At 35.5% G+C, this 24,414-nt stretch overlaps 1 protein-coding gene across 3 annotated transcripts in view; it reads right to left on the minus strand.

Moving 5' to 3' along the window:
• Positions 1-24,414, minus strand: part of ASPP (Ankyrin-repeat, SH3-domain, and Proline-rich-region containing Protein) — a 1,244,753-nt gene that overhangs the window by 681,385 nt on the left and 538,954 nt on the right. For 2 of the 3 annotated variants that reach the window (XM_069815402.1, XM_069815409.1), the window contains exon 3: positions 8,629-8,742. In XM_069815402.1, the coding sequence (XP_069671503.1) occupies positions 8,629-8,742 (114 nt within the window). Of the gene's footprint in view, positions 1-8,628; positions 8,743-14,538; positions 14,598-24,414 lie in introns of those variants that run through there. The other variant, XM_069815403.1, reaches the window with a different exon arrangement.

Here is a 24,414-nt window from a genome sequence, read left to right on the forward strand (position 1 = left end):
GAAGTAGTTATTATGGAGGATTTGACTAACATTTAAAAAAAAAGTTGAAATAACTACAGAAAAAAATCGTGATTCTAACCAACTTACCCAAATACTGTGTGTAACATGAATAACTGTAACAACTATAATATTAACACGTCTAGTATATACAGTCACGATGCTTGAGTTTATGAGGGTACTAGGAACAATAGACTGTGCAGCTACTATTTCGCATTGTCTCTAATGAGGCGACAGTAGCGATCCTAGTGGTTAGCAACTATCTATGGATGCATATTTACTACGTATTGAGCTTCGTGACTGTATATGCTAGACTACTGGGTGTTCATTTCAAAGTGTGTCATGACGTCACTGTTGTTGGGTCACCGATTTGAAGCGAGTTTCAGCTTATATGTCAGAGAAGTTGCCTATTATTTAAGGCGTTCTTCAATCTGAACTTGAGAACGTGTACGGTATAACTTGAACGTCGTAGCAACAGATGGCGGTCTGTACGGTCTGTGTGCTACCATAACCTCTTTCGAACTGTGTTTTGCGCCGGCAAGTCGTACGCAGGGTATTTGTTATCATCGGTTGCGTCCGGTAACATTCCACAACACAAATCAAATGCTCCGTGTCCATGTTGACCGTCGACGTTAATGTCAACAAATACGTAAGTAATCGTTTTAACCCTCTCCCCATATCCCGACAGTACGCATTTCCAAACAGTTCACATTCCTGCCACTACCGGCGTTACCGTACGTATCGGTACGTACTCTTCAGAATGAACGCCGTACTTGCTAGGCAACTTCTCTGCCTCACAGGTTATACACCTCTGCGGAAGTGTAGGAAGATTGAATTCTCTAGGCTCATACGCTAGCCACATGACGGCATACAGCGAGCCATGACACATTTTGAACTAACACCCAGTATAATATTAATATACCGGTACATTTAAAGTAAATTCTGTATTGAAGGTTAATTAAACTGTAATATAAAACTGAGTCTAGGAATATTTTGGTTTTTATCTTTCAATTATTTGTTGCTAACCATCTTTTCACTTACTTTCCTCGAGAAGTAATGTGGCTTACGTTCCATCGTCATTAGCAACCAACATTAGGACGGTACAAGAGAGTAAAATTAGATTTTATCCGTGAGTGGAAAGTTTAACGCCCGAGGCGAAACCGATAATTTCTACGAGCGCATAAAATCTGTTTACTCTCGCGTGCTATACAATATTTTATCCATTACTGGTATCTAAATTTATTTGTAAACCTTTTCTTTGTAATGTGTTGTTGTTGAAGAAGTCATAATAGTAATTTATGTAATTAGTGTACAATCTTGGTAATTATGGCTCACGCGTTAATTTTCACGAGGGCTTATAATGGAGATTATACACGTGTTTCATACAACGTCTTATGCTATTCTAGCATTAAAATATGTAAAAAACGGTATTATAAATTTACAAGATATAATGTTATGACGTAGTTGAGATATAAGTACTGGATATGACGTAATATATTGTATGGTTTCTAAGGGCCGTATTCATAAACGAGACTTTGGATGAAGACTTTCCAAAGTCGACCTTCGTAAAGGCTGTGTGATGTATCTTGTCTCACTATGAAAAGAGAGAGAAAGGAGATATGTCTTACTTCGTGTATGTTGTTATGGCGATGGGAGAGTGGAGCTGTGCCGTCCATCCATCCAGTGGTGGAAGGGACTAGTTGATACATTCTGTAGCGCAAAATAAAATAACAAAGTATCTCTCTTCATGCTGTGTAGTTCCGTCACTGAGCTTGTCTTTCAAGAAACTGAGTTGCGGCAGCCTGCACAATAACAAGGTTTTGAAAGAAATCCTGAAAATTTACAACCCTCCTATAATCTCCACCCTCCTTTGAAGGGACTTGGTTTTATTGCTACTGAGACAAGATAAACCTTACCAGGTATAGTAAAGTTTAACTTCGTTAGATGTGCTATTCATAGACAATACTTCTAAGACTTTGACTTTGGTAAGTCGAAATTTGACGATCTTGTTCTAATGTTGGCAATCAAATTCACTGCCTTGTAAACGAATTAAATTAACAGATAGTTGAAATAGAGTAGGCATTGCCACAATCAAAACCATCTTTTGAGTCACAAATCAATGAAACAATTGAACATCGGTACATGTTAAGCGATTGTTAACCATTATAGCAGCTTTACATAAGAATAAATATTGGAGAGCTTAATGTGAAACTAACGTAAGTACAAAAATTGACATTTTTAGATCGATAATAATTTGTTCTTCTACTTGGTCACAAAAATCGTAACTCAGTTCGAACAGTCTTGTGTATAACATAATTAGTAACTAAAAAACATGATGGTAGAGTTCATATGAAATAGTATTGCCTGTTAAGAATTTTGTTGTGAATAAAACATCGATTGTAGTTAATTTAGTTTCACATTAAGCCCTCAAATTATTTCACTGTAAAATAATTTTATTCTGAAGATATAGATGATAAGAAGATGCCACCAATGATAGGCCTAGACTATGAAAGAGACATATTATCTGCTGTCAGTTGGCATAGTTATTTCCTGCATGTCTGCAAAACTACTTAAAAATTATCTGAAATCAATATGCAGAAAACATTATTATGACGACCGCAGGATTATAAATTAACTGCATATCCAACTGTATAACCTATCCTTTATAGAATTAAATAGTCAAAATCATTATTAAGCTGTCAATCCTTACCTATAGCGTAAAATCGCGATGAATTAAATTGTACTATGTATTGGTGGAACAGATAATCCTTTTTGATTCTTCATCAATGAAAGTTGAAACATGACGAGGATATATTTTAATCTGTGCCTTGATTTGAATTTATAATCTATAAAAATACGCTAAGAAACATGAGAAGCTTTAATAACCTGCTGGATGTCCTCAATATTCTCAGCAAATTCAACTATTTTGCAAATATCAGCCATTTTGCTTATGTCCACGAACGAAAGTCACAGTCAAAGTCTAGATTTTCGGCGACTTCGAAGTAAAGTCGCCATTGAAGTTTACTTTCGTCAAAGTGTCGACTGTAAATAGGAATATGGTGACTTTGTACTTTCAAAAGTCAACTTTGGTCTAAAGTCTCTCGTCTATGAATACGACCCTAAGTAACCCTTTCTAAGACAATGTTAATTTGTTGTTGTTTTGAAGCTGTTTCTTACAGGTACGTTGTATAAAATTATGTTGTGAAGGTGGTGATGACGTCATGGAATACTAGTTGCTGTAGGGCAGTGATGGCAAAGCAAGCGCATTTTTCTGACCTTGACGTCGTGCGCGGCATCAAGCGCTAGGTATGGAAGGAGAAAGGATTGTGCATATGAATAAGCAGTCTGTTGGATTAAGAAAGCAGTGGTCTGCAAACTTCAAACGGAACGTAACATTTTATGTCGTAATTTTTATATGGCTTCTTTCTGTTTGATATTATCTATATTATCTGAAAAACAACAGTACTAACACCAATTTCTTATTATTGCTGTTGTGTTTTAAACGTTAATAACATAATAAGGAGTTGTGAAGAAATAATAATATTCACATAAATTCCAGTAGTACAACTATACTGTACTAAGTGGATGAAACATCATTCGTAAAGAAAGTGATATCCCAAAGAAAGAGATTGAGTATGTCATGGTAAGTTGGAATTGATATTGATTGTATTTTTAGTCTTATTAAAGTAATCAATAAACAAATCAAAACAATATTATAGTACAAAGCAAAGTTACTTAGGTATATGTTTTAACTGTAACTAATATTACATAACAAAACGCATTATGCCTTTAAGTTGATATTGTGCGCAACTTCCTATCATCAGAATATTAAATTATTTTCTCGAATTCTGCTGAAGCTATAGAGCTGACGTTTCACAAACACATCGGCACGTATATTTTGCTTATGATGTAACAGTAGTTCCTTTGTTAATTCATTTCCTTACAAACATTTTCCATGCGAATATTTTCAAAAATTTCAATACACTATCTTCAGTAATAAGCTTACGTATTTACGGTATATTAGTTTTACGAAAACATTGTTTCAGTACCTGTAAGGCTACTAAATAAACATATCGGAAAATTTCACTTATTTGTAAACAAATTTGAGAAACTATTCCTTTTGAATAAAAGAGCAAACTTGTGAAAAACGAGCATTAAAATTAAAACTTACGTTCTTATAATGCACTTATACTTCTCAGACAAATCTAAATATTAACATGGATATAGTTTTAATAAGTTCTCTTCCCTTTATCCGTTGAATCAGTGCTGGCCATCCCTGTATAGAGCTTGACCAAGCGGCATATACTACCTCTTTCGAAGCGCTCAGGCTCTCCTGAGCTCTAAAGCGCGCGCTTGCTCCTATGGGCATCTTTTGACATGAGTGCTATAGGGGAACAACTTAGAAAACTTCGTTGGTCTGAGCATGCGTCAATCTTAAAGAGTGACACAATATACTATTCACCTCCTCCTTCCTAATTGTCAGCCAATAACGTAGGCTTTCAATGAAGCAAAATATTTTCCCATTTTTTATGCTTAATAATAACTCAAAGAGTAGTAGTCGGATTCTAATAAGGAAAGAAGCATGTTGAAGAGTATTGTTTGGAGATTTTTAAAATCTTTGAGTCACCGCAATATAACACATATAAGACTTGTTAATTGAGGTTTGTTTTAGATTACTGCAGTGTGGGAAAATATGTTTGTGCGAGATCGTGCGTATTTGCTTGGTTTCCGAACAAAACCTATCCGCGGAAAGTCTAAAATTCCACATTCAGTATTTCCAACCGAACACACATAACAATTTCCCTCTTCTTACCGCTTAAGTGACATATTGATTTTACTGCTTTAGGCTTTTAAATATTATTTTTAGAGACGCTCAATATAGTAATAATTATAAATTGGAAACTTACCACTGCAATTTCACCTAAATTGCACTGTTAATTATTGTTTTTAAATATTTGCAAAAATTAAGTAAACTCTACAACTCCACTAAAGTTATTGCATTTCGTGATGCATGTAACATTAAGGAAGCCGTTTGTTTTAAGTTCGCATTTATAGACTGGGGGAAAAAAAAGACAGACGTATATCACGGCCTGCTGGAGTATAGTGAACAGAGAAAACATTTTAAAGTAACAATGTTGAAGATAGATCTTTTTGTTTTCCAAAATTGCCGTCATTGAACAGAAACCAAGATGGAGATTTCATTGCAACTAATTAGATATTCCTCTTTCAGGTATGTAATAAACGATCTTCGCACAAAATAATGTACGATACACGAGCGGTATGTTTTCTTTCAATTCTCGGAAATTAAAAAAGCTCAACTACGTTTCGCTTTTTCAAACTTTTCCTCGAACATGAAAACTTCAACATACCGCTCTTGTAACGCTTATTACTATTTTGAATTAGAAAAGCGATCAGCGATAAACTTTTTTCTTTTGAAGAGAGAAGTGGGTAGTTGCAGTGCCTGAAATCGTCTAAATAGATTCTACTTTATGTTGAAAAAAAACCATGTTAATAGAATGAGTCAACAAGATATCATCACTTGTTAAGTTTATGTCTGACTGCTCGCGGTCCGTCAACTAGCGCGTACCTAAACATTATTTATCTTCAAAATTCAATCATGCCTTAAAAATAAGCATTTATTGTTTTGGTTTTATTTACTTAAAGGAACAGACTAAAATGTTTAGTTAGTCGTCTCCAGTCTTTTCAATTGGATTTTTATAACAGAAACTGAGTCCCCACTCAGTAGCGGCCGGTGATCCAAATCCTCGGTGAGGCCAGATGCAACTAGTTTAAGTGCCTCCGATAGAAAATGTTTATTTATGATATTATGTTGTTATATTATTAATATCATTATTACTGAATTATTATTATTATTATTATTATTATTATTATTATTATTATTATTATTAGTCTATTATTATTACTAGTAATGAAAAATAATAATTTCACTCACCAAATAAGCTGTTATGCTGTGAGTTTCAGTGATTGTTTCAGTGTGATGAAGCAACCCATATTATGTGTTGAAATTTCCCTTTCTTTCTTTTCTTTTTATTTTTTTACTTTGACAGCAACGAACAAGGCCAACAGAGAAGTTTATTTTGCACCACATTACCACTTAACCATCTATGTTGCCCATACCAGGATGCAATAGAAACTCGCGTTTTAAGATTATCTGTCAGAAAAATTGTCAGCGATGTCGTAGGTATCTCGGTCGGCTCTCTCTTTATTTAAAACTTCCTTTCTTTCAATATTATTTCTTCTCGAAAAAGGACACTCTAACAATTAATTAACTACACCAGCATTATTTCTGGCATTTGTTTCTGTTTATATTTTCCCGAAATAGTTAACAACATTGGCCCATATTCATTACACGAAGTACAATAGTACAACACCCTCGCTTAAGTCATAAACTACGACATAAGAGGAGAGAATAGTGTGGATCTCTGCCTGCCAAAGAGCTGGAATGTTTGTTATTTATGGTCTATTTAGGAAGACAAGTCACCCTATTCCCACCCCACTCTACCCTTGAGGCCGGCCCATGGTTGAGAGGAGTGAAACCTGACCAGGCCAGACGAATTGTGCCTCAGTTAAACGTTTAAAGCGCAACGTCAAAAGCCCGCGAAGACAAACGAAAATCCAGAAGCAGACCCGGCACGAGCGACCCTGGCCTCATGAACAAATTTTATTGCAAAACAGGTCTATCTACATCACAAGCCAGACCCGGCACGAGCGATCCTGGCCTCAGGAACAAATTTTATTGCAAAACAGGTCTATCTACATCACAAGCCAGACCCGGCACAAGCGATCCTGGCCTCAGGAACAAATTTTATTGCAAAACAGGTCTATCTACATCACAAGCCAGACCCGGCACGAGCGATCCTGGCCTCAGGAACAAATTTTATTGCAAAACAGGTTTATATACATCACAAGCCAGACCCGGCACGAGCGATCCTGGCCTCAGGAACAAATTTTACTGCAAAACAGGTCTATATACATCACAAAGTTTTCAAATGCTTCTACAGCGATATATGCTTCATTCAAATAACTAATACATTACATAAACACAAAATTTGATTTCAGTTAAGCCAAGTGACTTAGGCCCGGCCTCACTTGCCTCAGTCAATCAGCCGCCACTGTCCCCACTTAACGTAAAGGAACGATTGCGTCGCCGCCTATCGCAGAATATGGAAAAGACAAAGTGGAAGAAATGTGTTGAGCACGTTAAAAATAACGAAGAAGAATTTTCCCTAGTGCTAATGTAACAGACAGTGAAAGTGACAGAATAATTTCGTTAGGAGAATGTTTAACTGATAGCAGTGATGCATCAGATGACCTGCCAATCAGTAGCGACAGTGGTTCAGATTAACGGAGGGAACCTCCGACTCCGCTCCCAGCGCAGCGGTAAGGTTTAGTAACTTTCTGCAACGGAGTTTTCCCAGTTGTTAACCTATGGGTAACTTTTTCTGGCACAGTGCCAGAAATAGGCCAATTGTGGACGATTTATAGGGTCATAACAAGCGTTTTTAATGCTAGGATTGCATGAATGAATGAATGAATGAATGAATGAATGAATGAATGTATGTATGTATGTATGTATGTATGTATGTATGTATATATGTATGTATGTACTGGCTGTTCATTTCAAAGTGTGTCATGACATCACTGTCGTGAGTCAGCGATTTGAAGCGAGTTTCAGCTTTTATGTCAGAGAAGTTGCCTATTAATCAAGGCGTTCAATCTGAACTTGAGAACGTGTACGGTATAATATGAACGTCGTAGCAACAGATGGCGGTCTGTACGGTCTGTGCGCTACCATAACCTCTTTCGAACTGTGTTTTGCGGGGGCAAGTCGTACGCAGGGTATTTGTTATCATCGGTTGCGTACGGCAACATTCCACAATACAAATCAATGCTCCGTGTCCATGTTGACCGTGAAGTTAATGTCAACAAATGCGTAAGTAATCGTCTTAACCCTCTCCCCATATCCCGATAGTAACAAAAAAACTCATCTCAGTACGTGTTTCCAAACAGTTCACATTCCTGCCACTACAGGTGTTACCGTACGTATCGGTAAGTACTCTTCAGAATGAACGCCGTACTTGCTAGGCAACTTCTCTGGCACATAGGTCATACACCTCTGTGGAAGTGTAGGAAGATTGAATTCTCTAGGTTCAACGACTAGCCACATGACGGCATACAGCGAGCCATGACACACTTTGAACTGAACACGCAGTATTTATTGATGCTAATATGTTGGTTGTCATGGAGAGAGTTATTAAAAAAAATAATTGACTGCTGTGAGTTCAAAACGTTTAATTCACTGCTGTGAATAAATCCATTGTTTAGGTTCCTAAGGATGATGAAATGAAGAGCAGTTTCGAATCCAGTCACGGATTAATTCCCTAAAAACAAGATAAGAACAGCATATTTACTGCAGTGGGAATGGAAAAACAGTTTTATAAAATCTTGAATGCAGAATTCTTGTTATGTAACTTATTTTCAGGAGACTACACGCAAAAACTTTAGTCACTCCTGTTTGAACGACGATTTGCAGCGTCAGTGTATTCAACAGCGGAGCACCCTGTCTATCAGTTAAACCATCCAACAAGAGAACGTCAAAATGGTACTCACGGGCAGCACTAGACGGCAGCACGGTGTAGCGAAGGACGAAGCGCACGCGGTCCTGATGGGGCCCCCACTCCTGCAGGATCTCCAGGGGGCGCTGGTCGTCCCGCAGGACGCGTTCTGCAAAACAGAAAAAAAAACATAGGTGAGATGTTAAACTTGGACTCATCGTCTTTGTTGAAAGTGCTGGGAAATCTGTATGAATGATTACATTTGCATTTCGACCACGTGAAGCTCAAAATGTGCTGCAAAGCGCACAAAATGAGTCGCATTCAGATAATGACTTTACTTGGAGCTACTCGGTACATTTACTCTATCGCTTCGGCATCATAATGTCTTAGATGACGGGTGAAGTTAGAAAGAGTCCCTTATTCAGACATTCAGAATTACTAAACTTTTAAATATGATAGTCCGAAGTAAATATTCAAACTATTCCATTTAGTTGGGTTATTTCCTACAGCACAAAACACTGTTCTTCATAATATCGCAATGCAAACAAAATGTCAAATGGCCAAATTCCGGGGAACTGTCCCAATGAAATCCTCCGGGAACATGGAAAACTGGGACAGTTTCGGATAATTCGGACGTGAAAGAGACTTAAAGGAAGTGGTGCAACAAATAAGAAGGAAGTGCACGAAAGCAGAGGAACAAATGACAAGAAAGTACAAAACGAGGAAAAATATTAAGTGTACAAAACCAGAGGAACAAATAATTAGGAAACGCACAAAATCAGAGGAACAAATAAAAGGAAGTGCACAAAATTAGAGGAACAAATAAGAAGGAAGTGCACAGAAGCAGAGGAACAAACAAGGAAGTGCACAAAACCAGAAGTAGAAGTAATAAGAAAGTGCAAAAACCGGAAGAACAAATAACAAGGAAGTGCACAAAACCAGAGGAAGAAATAACAAGAAAGTAAAAAACACCAGAGGAACAAATAACAAGAAAGTGCAAAAAAACGGAGGAACAAATAACAAGAAAGTACAGAAAACCAGATGAACAAGTAACAAGAAAGTACAGAAAACCAGATGAACAAGTAACAAGGAAGCACTCAGAACGAGAGGAACAAACAAGGAAGTGCAAAAAATAGAGGAACAAATAACAAGAAAGTGGAAAAAATAAAGGAACACATAACAAGAAGGTGCAAAAAAATAGAGGAACAAATAACAAGAAAGTGCAAACAATAGAGGAACAAATAACAAGAAAGTGCAAAAAAATAGAGGAACAAATAACAAGTGAAAAAATAGGGGAACAAATAACAAGAAAGTGCAAAAAATAGAGGAACAAATAACAAGAAAGTGCAAAAAATAAAGGAACACATAACAAGAAGGTGCAAAAAATAGAGGAACAAATAACAAGAAAGTGCAAACAATAGAGGAACAAATAACAAGAAAGTGCAAAAAAATAGAGGAACAAATAACAAGAAAGTGTAAAACACCACAGGAACAAATAACAAGAAAGTGAAAAACACCAGAGGAACAAATAACAGGAAAGTGAAAAACACCGGAGGAACAAATAGCAAGAAAGTGAAAAAAAAACAGAGGAACAAATAACAAGAAAGTGAAAAACACCAGAGGAACAAATAACAAGAAAGTGCAAAAAAACAGAGGAACAAATAACAAGAAAGTGAAAAACACCAGAGGAACAAATAACAAGAAAGTAAAAAACACCGGAGGAACAAATAACCAGAAAGTGCAAAAAACAGAGGAACAAATAACAAGAAAGTGTAAAACACCAGAGGAACAAATAGCAAGAAAGTGAAAAAAAACAGAGGAACAAATAACAAGAAACTGTAAAACACCAGAGGAACAAATAACAAGAAAGAGTAAAAGAAAACGGAGGAAGAAATAACAAGAAAGTGAAAAACACCGGAGGAAGAAATAACAAGAAAGTGCAAAAAACAGAGGAACAAATAACAAGAAAGTGAAAAACACCGGAGGAACAAATAACAAGAAAGTGCAAAAACAGAGGAACAAATAACCAGAAAGTGCAAAAAACAGAGGAACAAATAACAAGAAAGTGTAAAACACCAGAGGAACAAATAGCAAGAAAGTGAAAAAAAAACAGAGGAACAAATAACAAGAAACTGTAAAACACCAGAGGAACAAATAACAAGAAAGAGTAAAAGAAAACGGAGGAAGAAATAACAAGAAAGTGAAAAACACCGGAGGAAGAAATAACAAGAAAGTGCAAAAAACAGAGGAACAAATAACAAGAAAGTGAAAAACACCGGAGGAACAAATAACAAGAAAGTGCAAAAACAGAGGAACAAATAACAAGTGAAAAACACCAGCGGAACAAATAACAAGAAAGTGCAAAAAAACAGAGGAACAAATAACAAGGAAGTGAAAAACACCGGAGGAACAAATAACAAGAAAGTGCAAAAAAACAGAGGAACAAATAACAAGAAAGTGAAAAACACCAGAGGAACAAATAACAAGAAAGTACAAAAACAGAGGAACATATAACAAGAAAGTGAAAAACACCAGAGGAACAAATAACAAGAAAGTGAAAAACACCAGAGGAACAAATAACAAGAAAGTACAAAAACAGAGGAACAAATAACAAGAAAGTGAAAAACACCAGAGGAACAAATAACAAGAAAGTACAAAAACAGAGGAACAAATAACAAGAAAGTGAAAAACACCAGAGGAACAAATAACAAGAAAGTGAAAAAGACCAGAGAATGGAGATAATTTTATACATTTTAAAATATGGCAACTGTCACTGTGATATAATTATATGTTACATTTTTTCGTGATTTTGTTACATCGATAAATTTAATATACCTGCATATGAAACACCCAAAACACTGAAATGTGAAAACGATTTCTCTAAGCTTTGTGAATAGGCCTACATATTGTAAAATAAAGCAAGTAAGTAATATATAAGTAATGTGCACGTACCACAATATTATAGGTATTGAATCAGTCGATATTTTGAAATGGAGTTGAGTATGAAGGAATTGAGGTTATGTGATTACTTCTCAGTCGTAAAAGTAAGGTCATCACAAGTCATAAAAATATCAGAGTATACTGAATATTCAATACCTTCGTTATTACATAGAGCAGAGATTGACTGTGATATTTTGGCACAGATATTTTGCGTCTTCAGTCATAGATATAATCTAAATCGGTGGTCGTCAGCACTCGCTGAAATGGGTAAAGGGTAAGCGGAGCCGTCCCGTGTGCCCCGTCGTGCAGCAGGAAGAGGTAGAAAACATACCCGCTAGCAGCTACGATTGCACCATAGTGCAGTGTGTTCTCCGCGGGTAAGAGACGCTAGCCCCAGAGTGCTCTGTGCTGATGACCGCTGATCTAAATGACAGTCTCGTTTCTAAGTCACACTGTGATTTAACGGCCATCTCTACTAGAGGAACAAATAACAAGAAAGTGCACAAAACAAAAAGAACACGTAACAAGTGCACAAACCTGAAGAACAAATTACAAGGAAGTGATCAAAACCAAAGGAACATTAACAAGTGAACAAAACCGAGGAAACAAATAATAAGGAAGTGCACAAAAACAGAGAAGCACATAACAGATGCACAAAACAAGAGGGACAAATAACAAGTGGATAAAACCTGAAGTACAAGAGAGGAATGAATAACAAGTGCACAAAAACAAAGGAACCTGAAGTACAAGAGAGGAATAAATAACAAGTGCACAAAAACAAAGGAACCTGAAGTACAAGAGAGGAATGAATAACAAGTGCACAAAAACAAAGGAACCTGAAGTACAAGAGAGGAATGAATAACAAGTGCACAAAAACAAAGGAACCTGAAGTACAAGAGAGGACTGAATAACAAGTGCACAAAAACAAAGGAACCTGAAGTACAAGAGAGGAATAAATAACAAGTGCACAAAAACAAAGGAACCTGAAGTACAAGAGAGGAATGAATAACAAGTGCACAAAAACAAAGGAACCTGAAGTACAAGAGAGGAATGAATAACAAGTGCACAAAAACAAAGGAACCTGAAGTACAAGAGAGGAATAAATGACAAGTGCATAAAAACAAAGAAACAAATAACCAGTGCACAAAATCAGAAGTACAAGAGAGGAATAAATAACAATTGCACAAAAACAAAGAAACAAATAATAAGTGCACAAAACCAGAAATACAAGAGAAGGATAAGTAACAAGTGCACAGAAACAAAGAAACAAATAAAAAGTGCACAAAACAAGAGGAACAAATAACAAGAAAGTGCACAAAACCAGAAGTACAAGAGAGGAATAAATAAAAAGTGCACAAAACAAAGAAACCAAAAGTACAAGAGAGGAATAAATAAAAAGTGCACAAAAACAAAGAAACCAGAAGTACAAGAGAGGAATAAATAAAAAGTGCACAAAACAAAGAAACCAGAAGTACAAGAGAGGAATAAATAAAAAGTGCACAAAACAAAGAAACCAGAAGTACAAGAGAGGAATAAATAAAAAGTGCACAAAAACAAAGAAACCAGAAGTACAAGAGAGGAATAAATAAAAATTGCACAAAAACAAAGAAGCAATTAACAAGGAAGTGCACAAAACCAGAAGTGCAAGATAGGAATAAATAAAAAGTGCACAAAAACAAAGAAACCAGAAGTACAAGAGAGGAATAAATAAAACGTGTACAAAACAAAGAAACAAGTAACAAGGAAGTGCACAAAACCAGAAGTACAAGAGAGGAATAAATAAAAAGTGCACAAAACAAAGAAACCAAAAGTACAAGGGAGGAATAAATAAAACGTGCACAAAAACAAAGAAACAAGTAACAAGAAAGTGCACAAAACCAGAAGTACAAGAGAGTAATAAATAACAAGTGCACAAAAACAAAGACACCAGAAGTACAAGAGAGGAATAAATAAAAAGTGCACAGAAACAAAGAAACCAGTACAAGAGAGTAATAAATAACAAGTGCACAAAAACAAAGAAACAAGTAACAAGGAAGTGCACAAAACCAGAAGTACAAGAGAGGAATAAATAAATGTGCACAAACACAAATAAACCAGAAGTACAAGAGAGAAATAAATAACAAGCGCACAAAAATACAGAAACAAGTAAGAAGGAAGTGCACAAAACCAGAAGTACAAGAGAGAAATAAATAACAAGCGCACAAAAATACAGAAACAAGTAACAAGGAAGTGCACAAAACCAGAAGTACAAGAGAGAAATAAGTGCACAAAACCAGAAGTACAAGAGAGGAATACATAACAAGTGCACAAAAACAAAGAAAGAAGTAACAAGGAAGTGCACAAAACCAGAGGTAGAAGAGAGGAATAAGTGCACAAAACCAGAAGTACAAGAGAGGAATACATAACAAGTGCACAGAAACAAAGAAAAAAATAACAATAAAGTGCACAAAAACAGAGAAACACATAACAAGTAAACAAAACAAGAGGAACAAATAACAAGAAAGTGCACAAAACCAGAAGAACAAGAGAGGAATAAGTGCACAAAACCAGAAGTACAAGAGAGGAATACATAACAAGTGCACAAAAACAAAGAAAACAGAAGTACAAGAGAGGAATAAATAACAAGTGCACAAAAACAAAGAAAGAAGTAACAAGGAAGTGCACAAAACCAGAGGTAGAAGAGAGGAATAAATGCACAAAACCAGAAGTACAAGAGAGGAATACATAACAAGTGCACAAAAACAAAGAAACAACAAGAAAGTGCACAAAAACAGAGAAACACATAACATGTCCACAAAACAAGAGGAACAAATAACAAGAAAGTGCACAAAAGCAGAAGTATAAATTTCACCTGAAAACACAGAAGCAGAACAAAACTCATATCGGAAGAACAGAGGAACAGAAGATGAAATCTGATCACGGAAGTGTACAGAAGCAGAACCAAAATTCGTCACGGATGTGCACAGGAACAGAAGAAAATTTCGGTACCATCTCCAGAAAAGACATAAAGCAGAGACAGACTTACTCCGCAAGTTGGAGAGCGTCTTGGCCACCATAGCGTCAGGACGGACACACTGGCATGCTCGGACTGGCTGCACGGAGAGTCACGCTACGTCACGGCGCGTCACGCGGTCTCCGTATTGATCCGGAGGATGATCATACGTGGCCCGCGGGCCGCGTTCGCCCGCAATCAAACATTCTGTTTCGCATAGTCACCGACAGAGCACTCTCGTATGTTTATCTTATCGATTGCAGGTTCCGGCGGGAAGGCTACCAGCCGTAATCCCAGGAGTACATCAATGCATCCGACTAAGACATAAGGACACGCACGACTAGAAACGATGTCGCTGCACTGTGGGTCCCCTTCAATGTAGACCAGCAGCAATACAAAAGAGAATCAGCCAGACATCGTAATCCGAGACAACTGACGCGAAATGCTCGCAATTACAGATATAGCTATCAGCTATACCAATAAGAGTACAACATCAAGAGAAGCTGGAAAAATGATAAATTGTAGATTTGTTAAATAACAGATGACATTGAAATCAGTGCAGCTTTGTTAAAAATAAGGGTTGCACAAACTATAAGCACAATTTTAATCACAAAAGAACTGAGCGTAACATTATACAGGGACATCATTTTATTTTTACTTCAATTTTTATTGTACCTGAGTTTTTTAATGTACTTCACTCCCACCCCTACTACTAATGAAGTTCCAACTGTCCTCCAGACAGAATCAAGGCTGCATATAGTAAACAGCACTGAGTTAGTGAGTATAGTACGTTCCAGAAATATGTTCGCGTTTTCCAGTGACGAAAGAGCTTTCAATATTGAACCATATTTTCGCACAGGTACTGTCCGTTTGCCTACGTCGCATCCCGATTTCCCCCACCTGCTTCTGCACGCCTCTCTGTAAAAGCTGGGCTGTCTTAGCTCTTTTCTGAAAAGATTAATTTCTGTTAGGAATTGGTCGTTTACGTAATATTATACAACAGTTTAAAATAAATAAAATTGCCTCGTTAAGTAATTGTCACGTGATTTCTCCCCTTTCTACGATTCTGCGACAGTAGATAGCATGTCTAAGTAATTTTATCTGTGCGGGTCGGGCAGAAGTGAAGATTGAATTTACAGTACGTAAGGTACTCTTTTATAGAGAAGGTACAAAATTATTTCAACATGAGTTACTAGTACGAAGGACGAAACTGGCAATTAGAATTAGATGCAATAGTCTATAGTGCGATAATATGCACAAACGAACTGAAGCCTGTATCAAAATGAACGGTCACTATTTTCAAAAATGTGTTTAAATATTCATATTATGATTATTTTTCAATTGAACTTCATTCTCTATATTGTACGCTAATGTGCTGTAGACAGTATAATATACACTGCATAAGGAATACGTTCGCATGGATAGCTCAGTTCGTGAGTAAAAACACTTATTCTTAATACAGTACTGCATTTTGATTAAATAAAAACCTAATGAAATGTATCGAACTCAAAATTGCGATATTTCCTAGTTTACGTAAATGGACGAACTACTTTTCTTCCCTCCTATACCTAGTAAAGTGATGTGTTTCTGTTTTACGCTAGTATCATCGAACTCCAGTCGTGGAAGGTGGTAACGAACGGTGTTTCCGGTTCTCTAAAGGTATAGACAGGTTAATATTAAAAATGTTAGTAAAAATAAAATGATGTCCCTGTACCAAATTTCTAGGACTTTTTATAGACTCCAGTTCAACATGGGAAAACATATCGAATATATATGCAAAAAATTATCAAGAGTTATAATTTATTAAAGAAATTAGTGACTTGCGTTTCTCAAAATTATTTAAGATGTGCCTACTTTTCGTTCTTTCAGTCGATAATTAGGTGTGCCTTAATTTTCTGGGGAAATGGTAGCAAAATTGGGAGTCTCTTGATTTTGCAAAAGAAAGCCATTAGAATTCTATGTCAATCAAACTATCTTGAACATTGTCCACCTCTTTTCAAACAATCACAGATATTAACTGTCATAAATTTATATATATATACGATCTAGTCCTTTACACTCGACAAAATATAGACAATTACTCATGAATAGCCAATATATATGATCATGAAATTAGAAATAGTGAACAAATTAATATTCCATACTGTAGATTACAGAAAACTAGTACAAATTTTTCTGTAATGGGGATGAAAATATAATTTAATTAATTTAATTTAATTTCTTCCTGTAACCACTACAGGTTGCCGTCGACAAAGAGTACCATGATACAATAGAGTAAAAATCCTTGAGGCTTAGTGATAAATTGTTGTTAGAGTGAAAAAGAAAGAATTTGAATTATATTGAAACACATGATGTTAAACGAAGTAACGTCAAGGAGATGCGAATTAGTCATGGTCCATATATGTGATGCCTGAAAATAGCTATTGATTCTTTGAGTGCTGCAATTGTTAGATCTCTTAAAATACTTTTATGCAGGCCAAAAGATTTACAGAAGTCGACTAGGAACCGGGGTATGGTCCCACGGGCTCCTATCATTAGTCCCGTACTGACGATGGATTCCAGATGGTATTTGTCCTTATAAAAACTGATGGAAGGTTCATATATATTCCTTTTTTCCTCGTGTACTTCTTCTGGCTGGTGTTCGTGCGATTCGAATCTCACAATAGGGTCTATGATGTAACCTTCAAGAGAGGGAGGTTTAAATGCAATTATGTCGATTCTTCGATTACTGCCCTCACTGGATATGCCGTGTACTTCTTCATATACTGAATAACCTTTGTTCCTTAAGGCAGTTGCTATTATAGATCTTACTGTATGATGCCGCGTATTTCGTAGAAGTTCACCGTGTGGACAGGCCCCCAGGACATGGGCAAGGGTTTCAACCTCCCTGTCGCAACGTCGACAGAGGTTACTGCCCGAAGACCTGCCAGGTATACTACGCACAGCTGACACGTTCGCATTCATCTTGATTGCTTCCCTCCACTCACTACAGGAAAGACCCTTGTGATTCCGGATCCACTTATTGGCCGGGGTATATTGTTGGTATAAGAGCACGCCTTTGACTTTATGTTTTTTCTGGCTCCAGTTCTCAAACGCTTTTTCTCTTAATACTTGCCGTACCTTTCGCGTATCTACAGTGCCGTACTTGTCCAAAATATTTGCTGATTCGGTGATATTGAGTGCTGTGAGACTGGATGTAATTTCTTGGGATAATTTCCTTGTAGCATGTAGGAAGGAATTATTGGATTTAAGCAATATCTTACATGCGTTTATATTTTGTAAGTGTAATTCCCATGCTGAACAGAATAAACCTAATCCCTTGAATTTTGTGTCAGTATATAACATATCTGTAGGAAGGTCATTAGGCAGTTGCAGTATTTCTTTCAGCACACCCCTTATCATAATATCTGCATCCACTATGAACTTATTAGAAATTTTTTTTTGGAGGCACTGTCTGAAATGGATATATTAGACTAGGACAGATTGAGGTGTTAATGATGTTGTATTTTTGATCCGCTTGTAAGTGTGGTGAAGAAATAAGCAATTCTACATTTGTTCTTAGTTTAGACAATGTTGAAAGAGGATCAAAATTAATCTCGTCATAAAAATTGACTCCTAGATAGCGAATGAAGTCACCTCTTTGCAAACCAGCTATTTCATTTCCAGACGAGATGTGGAAATTTTCTTCAAACAGCTGACCAGTCAATATTGTAAGTTACCAACCAATAGTTTCAAAGCTAGATTTTATAATTGGCTTTTAATTAATCCTTTCTACTCTGTAGATGAGTTTCTTCACGAAATTGTTTTTAATAAATAAAATTATTTACATTTAGTTACAATTATTACATTAAGAGTGAAGTGTTTTCATTAATTTTAGAGTTTCAAAATGTTTTGTGTTTTCATTCTAATTGAACTTTACTGTTTTCAATTATATGTGTATTTTCAAATGTATGTTTTTTTTCCTCCCTTCTGTATTGTGACGAAGCCTATCACTGTATGTTTAATGGCTTAATAAATTTAATTGAATTGAATATGATATAAGTACGTTTTCTCTTGTGTCATTTCAATATTTTTGGAAGTGTTTATTTCGACTAAATTTTTTAAGGATCCAATAAAGGTGGAAATAATATAACTGTGTAGATTTTAGGAACTTATTCCTAGGATGCAGTAAACAAAACATTCTAATAACATATGTTTTAACACGAACATTTTATTTAAAAGAGAACAAGTTTAACCATACGTACAAATCAATAACCACATCTCTAGAGGGTGATTCGCGAGGATTTACCGCCACTTACGGAGCTTATTTCCGAAAATATCCTAAGCAAAAAATGTCATCCTATAAACATTTGTCCTAAACTCAATATTTTCAAAGTTACGTTAATTTGAAGTTGTTAGTAAAATATATTTTTCTTTAGTTTTACGGATAAAAAAATATTACAAACAGAGCTATTTAGAAGTGTCTTTTCTTTAATTTGTTAGTGTTCTTTTTTTTCGTTGTTGGTAACTCTATAGCATCTATTATATGCTTTATGGTTGTGCTAACAGATGGAGTTACTTGTCAACAATGTGACGCTGAAACTTGTGTTCAGGTTACTGCCCAGCGACAGTCCTGATGTATTTTTATTTAGTATTTTAGTATTTATTTATTTATTTAACCTGGTAGAGATAAGGCTGTCAGGCCTTCTCTGCCCCTCTACCAGGGGATTACAACTATAATATGAACAATAAAATTACAATTAACATTAAATTTACAATTACAATTACAATAGAAATTAAAATACGACAAGATTACCTGATTAATGAAAGCTAGACATTTTATCATAGAAGTTAAGCACAAAGAATATTTTTGTATTTACTGAATTACAAATTAAACCTACAATAACAAAAATCTATAGTAATGAAATTACCGGATATTTAAATATTTTGTGATAGATTAAGAGAAATATTTACAAGAAACCATGTCTGAACGAGTCTCAATTACTGACCAAGTGCCTAGTAAATTTGCGTTTGAATTCAATTTTATTTCGACAGTTGATGCTAGCAGGTAACGAATTCCAGAGTCTTGGCAGGGCTATTGTGAAAGAGGATGAGTATGAGGAGGTGCGATGGGATGGCATTGTTAGTATTGTTTCATGGCGAGAGCGTGTGTTCAGATTGTGGATTCAGATTCAGATATATTTGTGATGATTGGTTAAATAATATTAACCCGGCACACTCACAATCATACAAATTTGCAGACTCTAGACACCCAGGAAATCCCTCTTCTTCAAGAAAAATTCACCGAGAGCCTAGCCCGGAAATCGAACCCGGGACCTCCTGATCTGGAATGCAGCAAATTAGTGTTCTGGAGCTGAAAATGTGTTGTTAATTGAAGAGTCCACTGCAAGAATGATGGATGCCACTTTGTTGTCGAAAATGAACCAAGACTGTCAATGCATAGCTTAAGATTTATAGAATGTACATGGAGAGTTATATGGCATTAACACTGATAGCCATTGTCCAGTAATGATCGGAAAATCACAGTTAGGGGAGAGTCGGGTAGTATCGGACATCGGGTAATATCGGACAGTGAGTTTCTTTCATCTACCACACGATGATAGTACCTGATTGACATGGTTACGTTTCTGTGATGTCGCATAGAGAAACGTAACCATGTCATTCAGGTACTACCATATGGTGGTAGATGAGAGAAACGCACTGTCCGATATTACCCGATGTCCGATACTACCCGACTCTCCCCTAAGCTTTGAGCACTAAGCATTTCAAACTTTCAATTGCTTCTCCTGGAAAATGTATTCCAAATGACAACCATCATTTTTGCAGTGGACTCTTCAATTGTTTTCTACAGATTTTCTTTTTCAAATTTTAACTAAACATGAAATCATGCTCGCGCAGTTATCACAATATTGATATAAATAATATGACTTTAGGAACTTGATTCTTTACAGTTTAATTAAGCATCCTAATGTACAGTCTTAAAAAAATTAAAAGAGTGGCGTGATTTGTAACAATTGTTGTGATAAATGAGTAAGAAAATGTAATTTTGTAGTTAAAAATCGATAAAAAAATCTTACAAAGCAACTATGGAATTCGCAACACATTTTTAGCTTCAGAATAGTAGCTAATTAAAGAAATGATACTCCTAAATAGTTCATTCCTAATCCCTTAAAACTCAAGAATAATGGTATTTTACAAACAACTTCAAATTAATGTAACTCTGAAAATATTGAGATTAAGACAAATGTTTATATGACATTTTTTGCTCAGATTATCTTCGGAAATAAGCTCCGTAAGGGACGATAAATCCTCGTGAATCACCCTGTATAACAACAAATTCAGCACCTGATTTACAAACTGGGAGATGAAGCAGAAATAATATTTGAATCCTTCAACTTGAATGAAGTAGACAAATGCAAATATATATAAATATAACATTGTAGTGAATTGTTATACACTTGTATTTTAATTTGCTCTGCGTGCTGAACTTTGGATATATATATGCAGCTAAACATAATTTGGATCCATCTGCAACATTTGTGATAAATTACTGCAATTCACTACACTGTTATATTTACTTCTGTGAACTTTTTTCAAGTTAAGGGATTTAAATATTATTTCCGCTTCATTTCCCATTGTATAAACCAGGTGACCAATTTGTTCTTCATTAGGTTCCTTAATTATCACGGATCTTCCTGAACCTCCTCATTCTTGCAATTCATTTTTGATTTTCAGAGAAGTCTATATTGTATCTTAAAAGTATTTATTTCAGTCACTGACTTCACAGCATATGTTTAAGATGCTACACCTTTACATTACATATTTAAAAGACGTATGAACGTTTTCGTTGGTCTACGCCAACATCATTAGATACGAAGTACATTTCAGCAATATCAGTGCTCTCTACATAATATCTACAAATACAAAACATATTTAGTGGCATGCAAAATGAGACATATTAAAAACCAACATTGCTGTGATACACCTTGACATTCTATATGATTGCCTTGATTGTCACTTACTTAAAATACACGTATAGATTACAAAAAATATTGATTTACATATATATATATATATATATATATATATATATATATATATATAAATGCAAGTCTTCACATATGAGATAATAAAATGACATGATTTAAAAGTGACAAAAATAATAAAATATAAAACTAAGATAAAAATTATGAATGTGAAGAGTTGCAAAATTACAGTAATTACATTCATTATATTTTTATTTCTGTTTCACAATAATATATATATTTCCAACATTCAGAAACGTATGTATCGTGGTTTGTGTCACGTAATTATTTGAATATTTTCAAATTTATATGGTTTTATAAATGCCAATGTATTATATGTTGGGTTGTTTGATTTTGCATGCCACTAAATATGTTTTGTATTTGTAGATATTATGTAGAGAGCACTGATATTGCTGAAATGTACTTCGTATCTGATGATGTTGGCGTAGACCAACGAAAACTTTCATACGTCTTTTAAATATGTAATGTAAAGGTGTAGCACCTTAAACATATGCTGTGAAGTCAGTGACTGAAATAAATACTTTTAAGATACTCCTCATTCTTCTTCAGAATGACCTCAATAGAATAAACGATTTGGCAATTACCAACAAAATGAAAATAAATTCTCTAAAGAGCAAAGCCATTAGCTTTACAAGAAAAATAAATAAAATAATCGCATCGTATAGTAGTAGTAGTAGTATTTATTTATTTATTTATTTATTTATTTATTTATTTATTTAACCTGATAGAGATAAGGCCGTCAGGCCTTCTCTGCCCCTCTACCTCTACGTTAGGGAGTGAAACCATTCTGGAAGTTAACAAATGTAAATACCTAGGAATAACATTTCGCTCGCTCAATATTACAAGGTTCTATGTTGCAAGATTCTATGCAGTGGTATCTACCTCCTAATATCATAATTAGATGGCAACAGCCAATGGAATAATCATAACAGCCGATGATAATAAGTTGTATGTGAAATTCGTTGTTCTCTTTGAGTTGCAAAGTTCTATGTATACATAGAGTCCTTACTTACTTACAAATGCATTTTAAGGAACCCGAAGGTTCATTGCCGCCCTCACATAAGCCCGCCAGCGGTCCCTATCCTGTGCAAGATTAATCCAGTCTCTATCATCATACCCCACCTCCCTCAAATCCATTTTAATATTATCCTCCCATCTACGTCTCGGCCTCCCTAAAGGTCCTTTTCCCTCCGGTCTCCCAACTAACACTCTATATGCATTTTTGGATTCGCCCATACGTGCTACATGCCCTGCCCATCTCAAACGTCTGGATTTAATGTTCCTAATTATGTCAGGTGAAGAATACAATGCGTGCAGTTCTGTGTTGTGTAACTTTCTCCATTCTCCTGTAACTTCATCCCGCTTAGCCCCAAATATTTTCCTAAGCACCTTATTCTCAAACACCCTTAACCTATGTTCCTCTCTCAGAGTGAGAGTCCAAGTTTCACAACCATACAGAACAACCGGTAATATAACTGTTTTATAAATTCTAACTTTCAGATTTTTGGACAGCAGACTGGATGATAAAAGCTTCTCAACCGAATAATAACACGCATTTCCCATATTTATTCTGTGTTTAATTGCCTCCCGAGTGTCATTTATATTTGTTATTGGTCCAAGATATTTCAATTTTTCCACCTCTTCGAAGGATAAATTTCCAATTTTTATATTTCCATTTCGTACAATATTCTGGTCACGAGACATAATCATATACTTTGTCTTTTCGGGATTTACTTCCAAACCGATCGCTTTACTTGCTTCCAGTAAAATTTCCGTGTTTTCCCTAATCGTTTGTGTACTTTCTCCTAACATATTCACGTCATCCGCATAGACAAGAAGCTGATGTAACCCGTTCAATTCCAACTATGAGAACTATGAAGAACTAGTGCAAAATTTACTGTTGGCGTATGAAACTACGGGTTGTAACATGTGCCTGAAAATTCACTTCCTTCACCCCCATCTTGACTTTTTCCCCGAGAATTGTGACGATTTCAGTGATGAACATGGTGAGCGCTTTCATCAAGAAATTTCAACTATGGCAAAAAGATACCAAGGACAGTGGAGTACCAATGTGCTAGCAAAGTATTGTTGAACTTTATCTCGTGCTTTACCTGATGCCCAATATGAAAGAAAATGCAGAAAAAGAAAGCTCTAATCTTCTGAACAGTGAATATTTTACCTTATTGTCATTATATAAAGCAGTATTTTGAATAGATATAAATTCGAAAGTTTCTCAAAAACCGCAACTGATTTTTATTGTCATATTCGTATTCAGGAGGCTCAAATTATATAGAAAACATGTATCACATGCCCAGCGCAAAAAAAAAAATTGTCACGCAGTGTAATCATTCTAATATGAATGAATTTGAATTCACCAAGATCATGAATGTGGATCATTATGACAGAGAGAACACTGAAAGGTAAGAATTATTCAATAATTTAATGTAACTTAGCTCTGTACTCTGAAGTTATGTTCAATACAGTACCTACCTCATTTTATAATATTTATAAGACCAGATTATTTTGTTATTTTTTAGAAAATATATTGCAGTAATTTTATTATGATTTTTAGGAAAGCTGAAGTAATTATGAAGAGCCAGAGCAGCCTAACTCCATTGTTATTGCCATTGATACGGAAGAAGCAACTTCTGGTGTTGTCACCTATGAAGCAATGGTCATGCCTTTCAAGCATGCTTTAAACTGTTCAATTATAAAAGTAGCAGCCCTTAAGTTCTCTCAGTCGCTCACATTTTTACAATGGAAGGAATGCCATAGTGACAGGGAGTATAATGATGTTAATGTGGAATATTTAACAATGGTATCGAGAAAATCCACCGAGTTTGGAATAATTGCAACATCAAAA

This window comes from Periplaneta americana, chromosome 16 (assembly GCF_040183065.1).
Source record: "Periplaneta americana isolate PAMFEO1 chromosome 16, P.americana_PAMFEO1_priV1, whole genome shotgun sequence".
NCBI lineage: Eukaryota > Metazoa > Arthropoda > Insecta > Blattodea > Blattidae > Periplaneta > Periplaneta americana.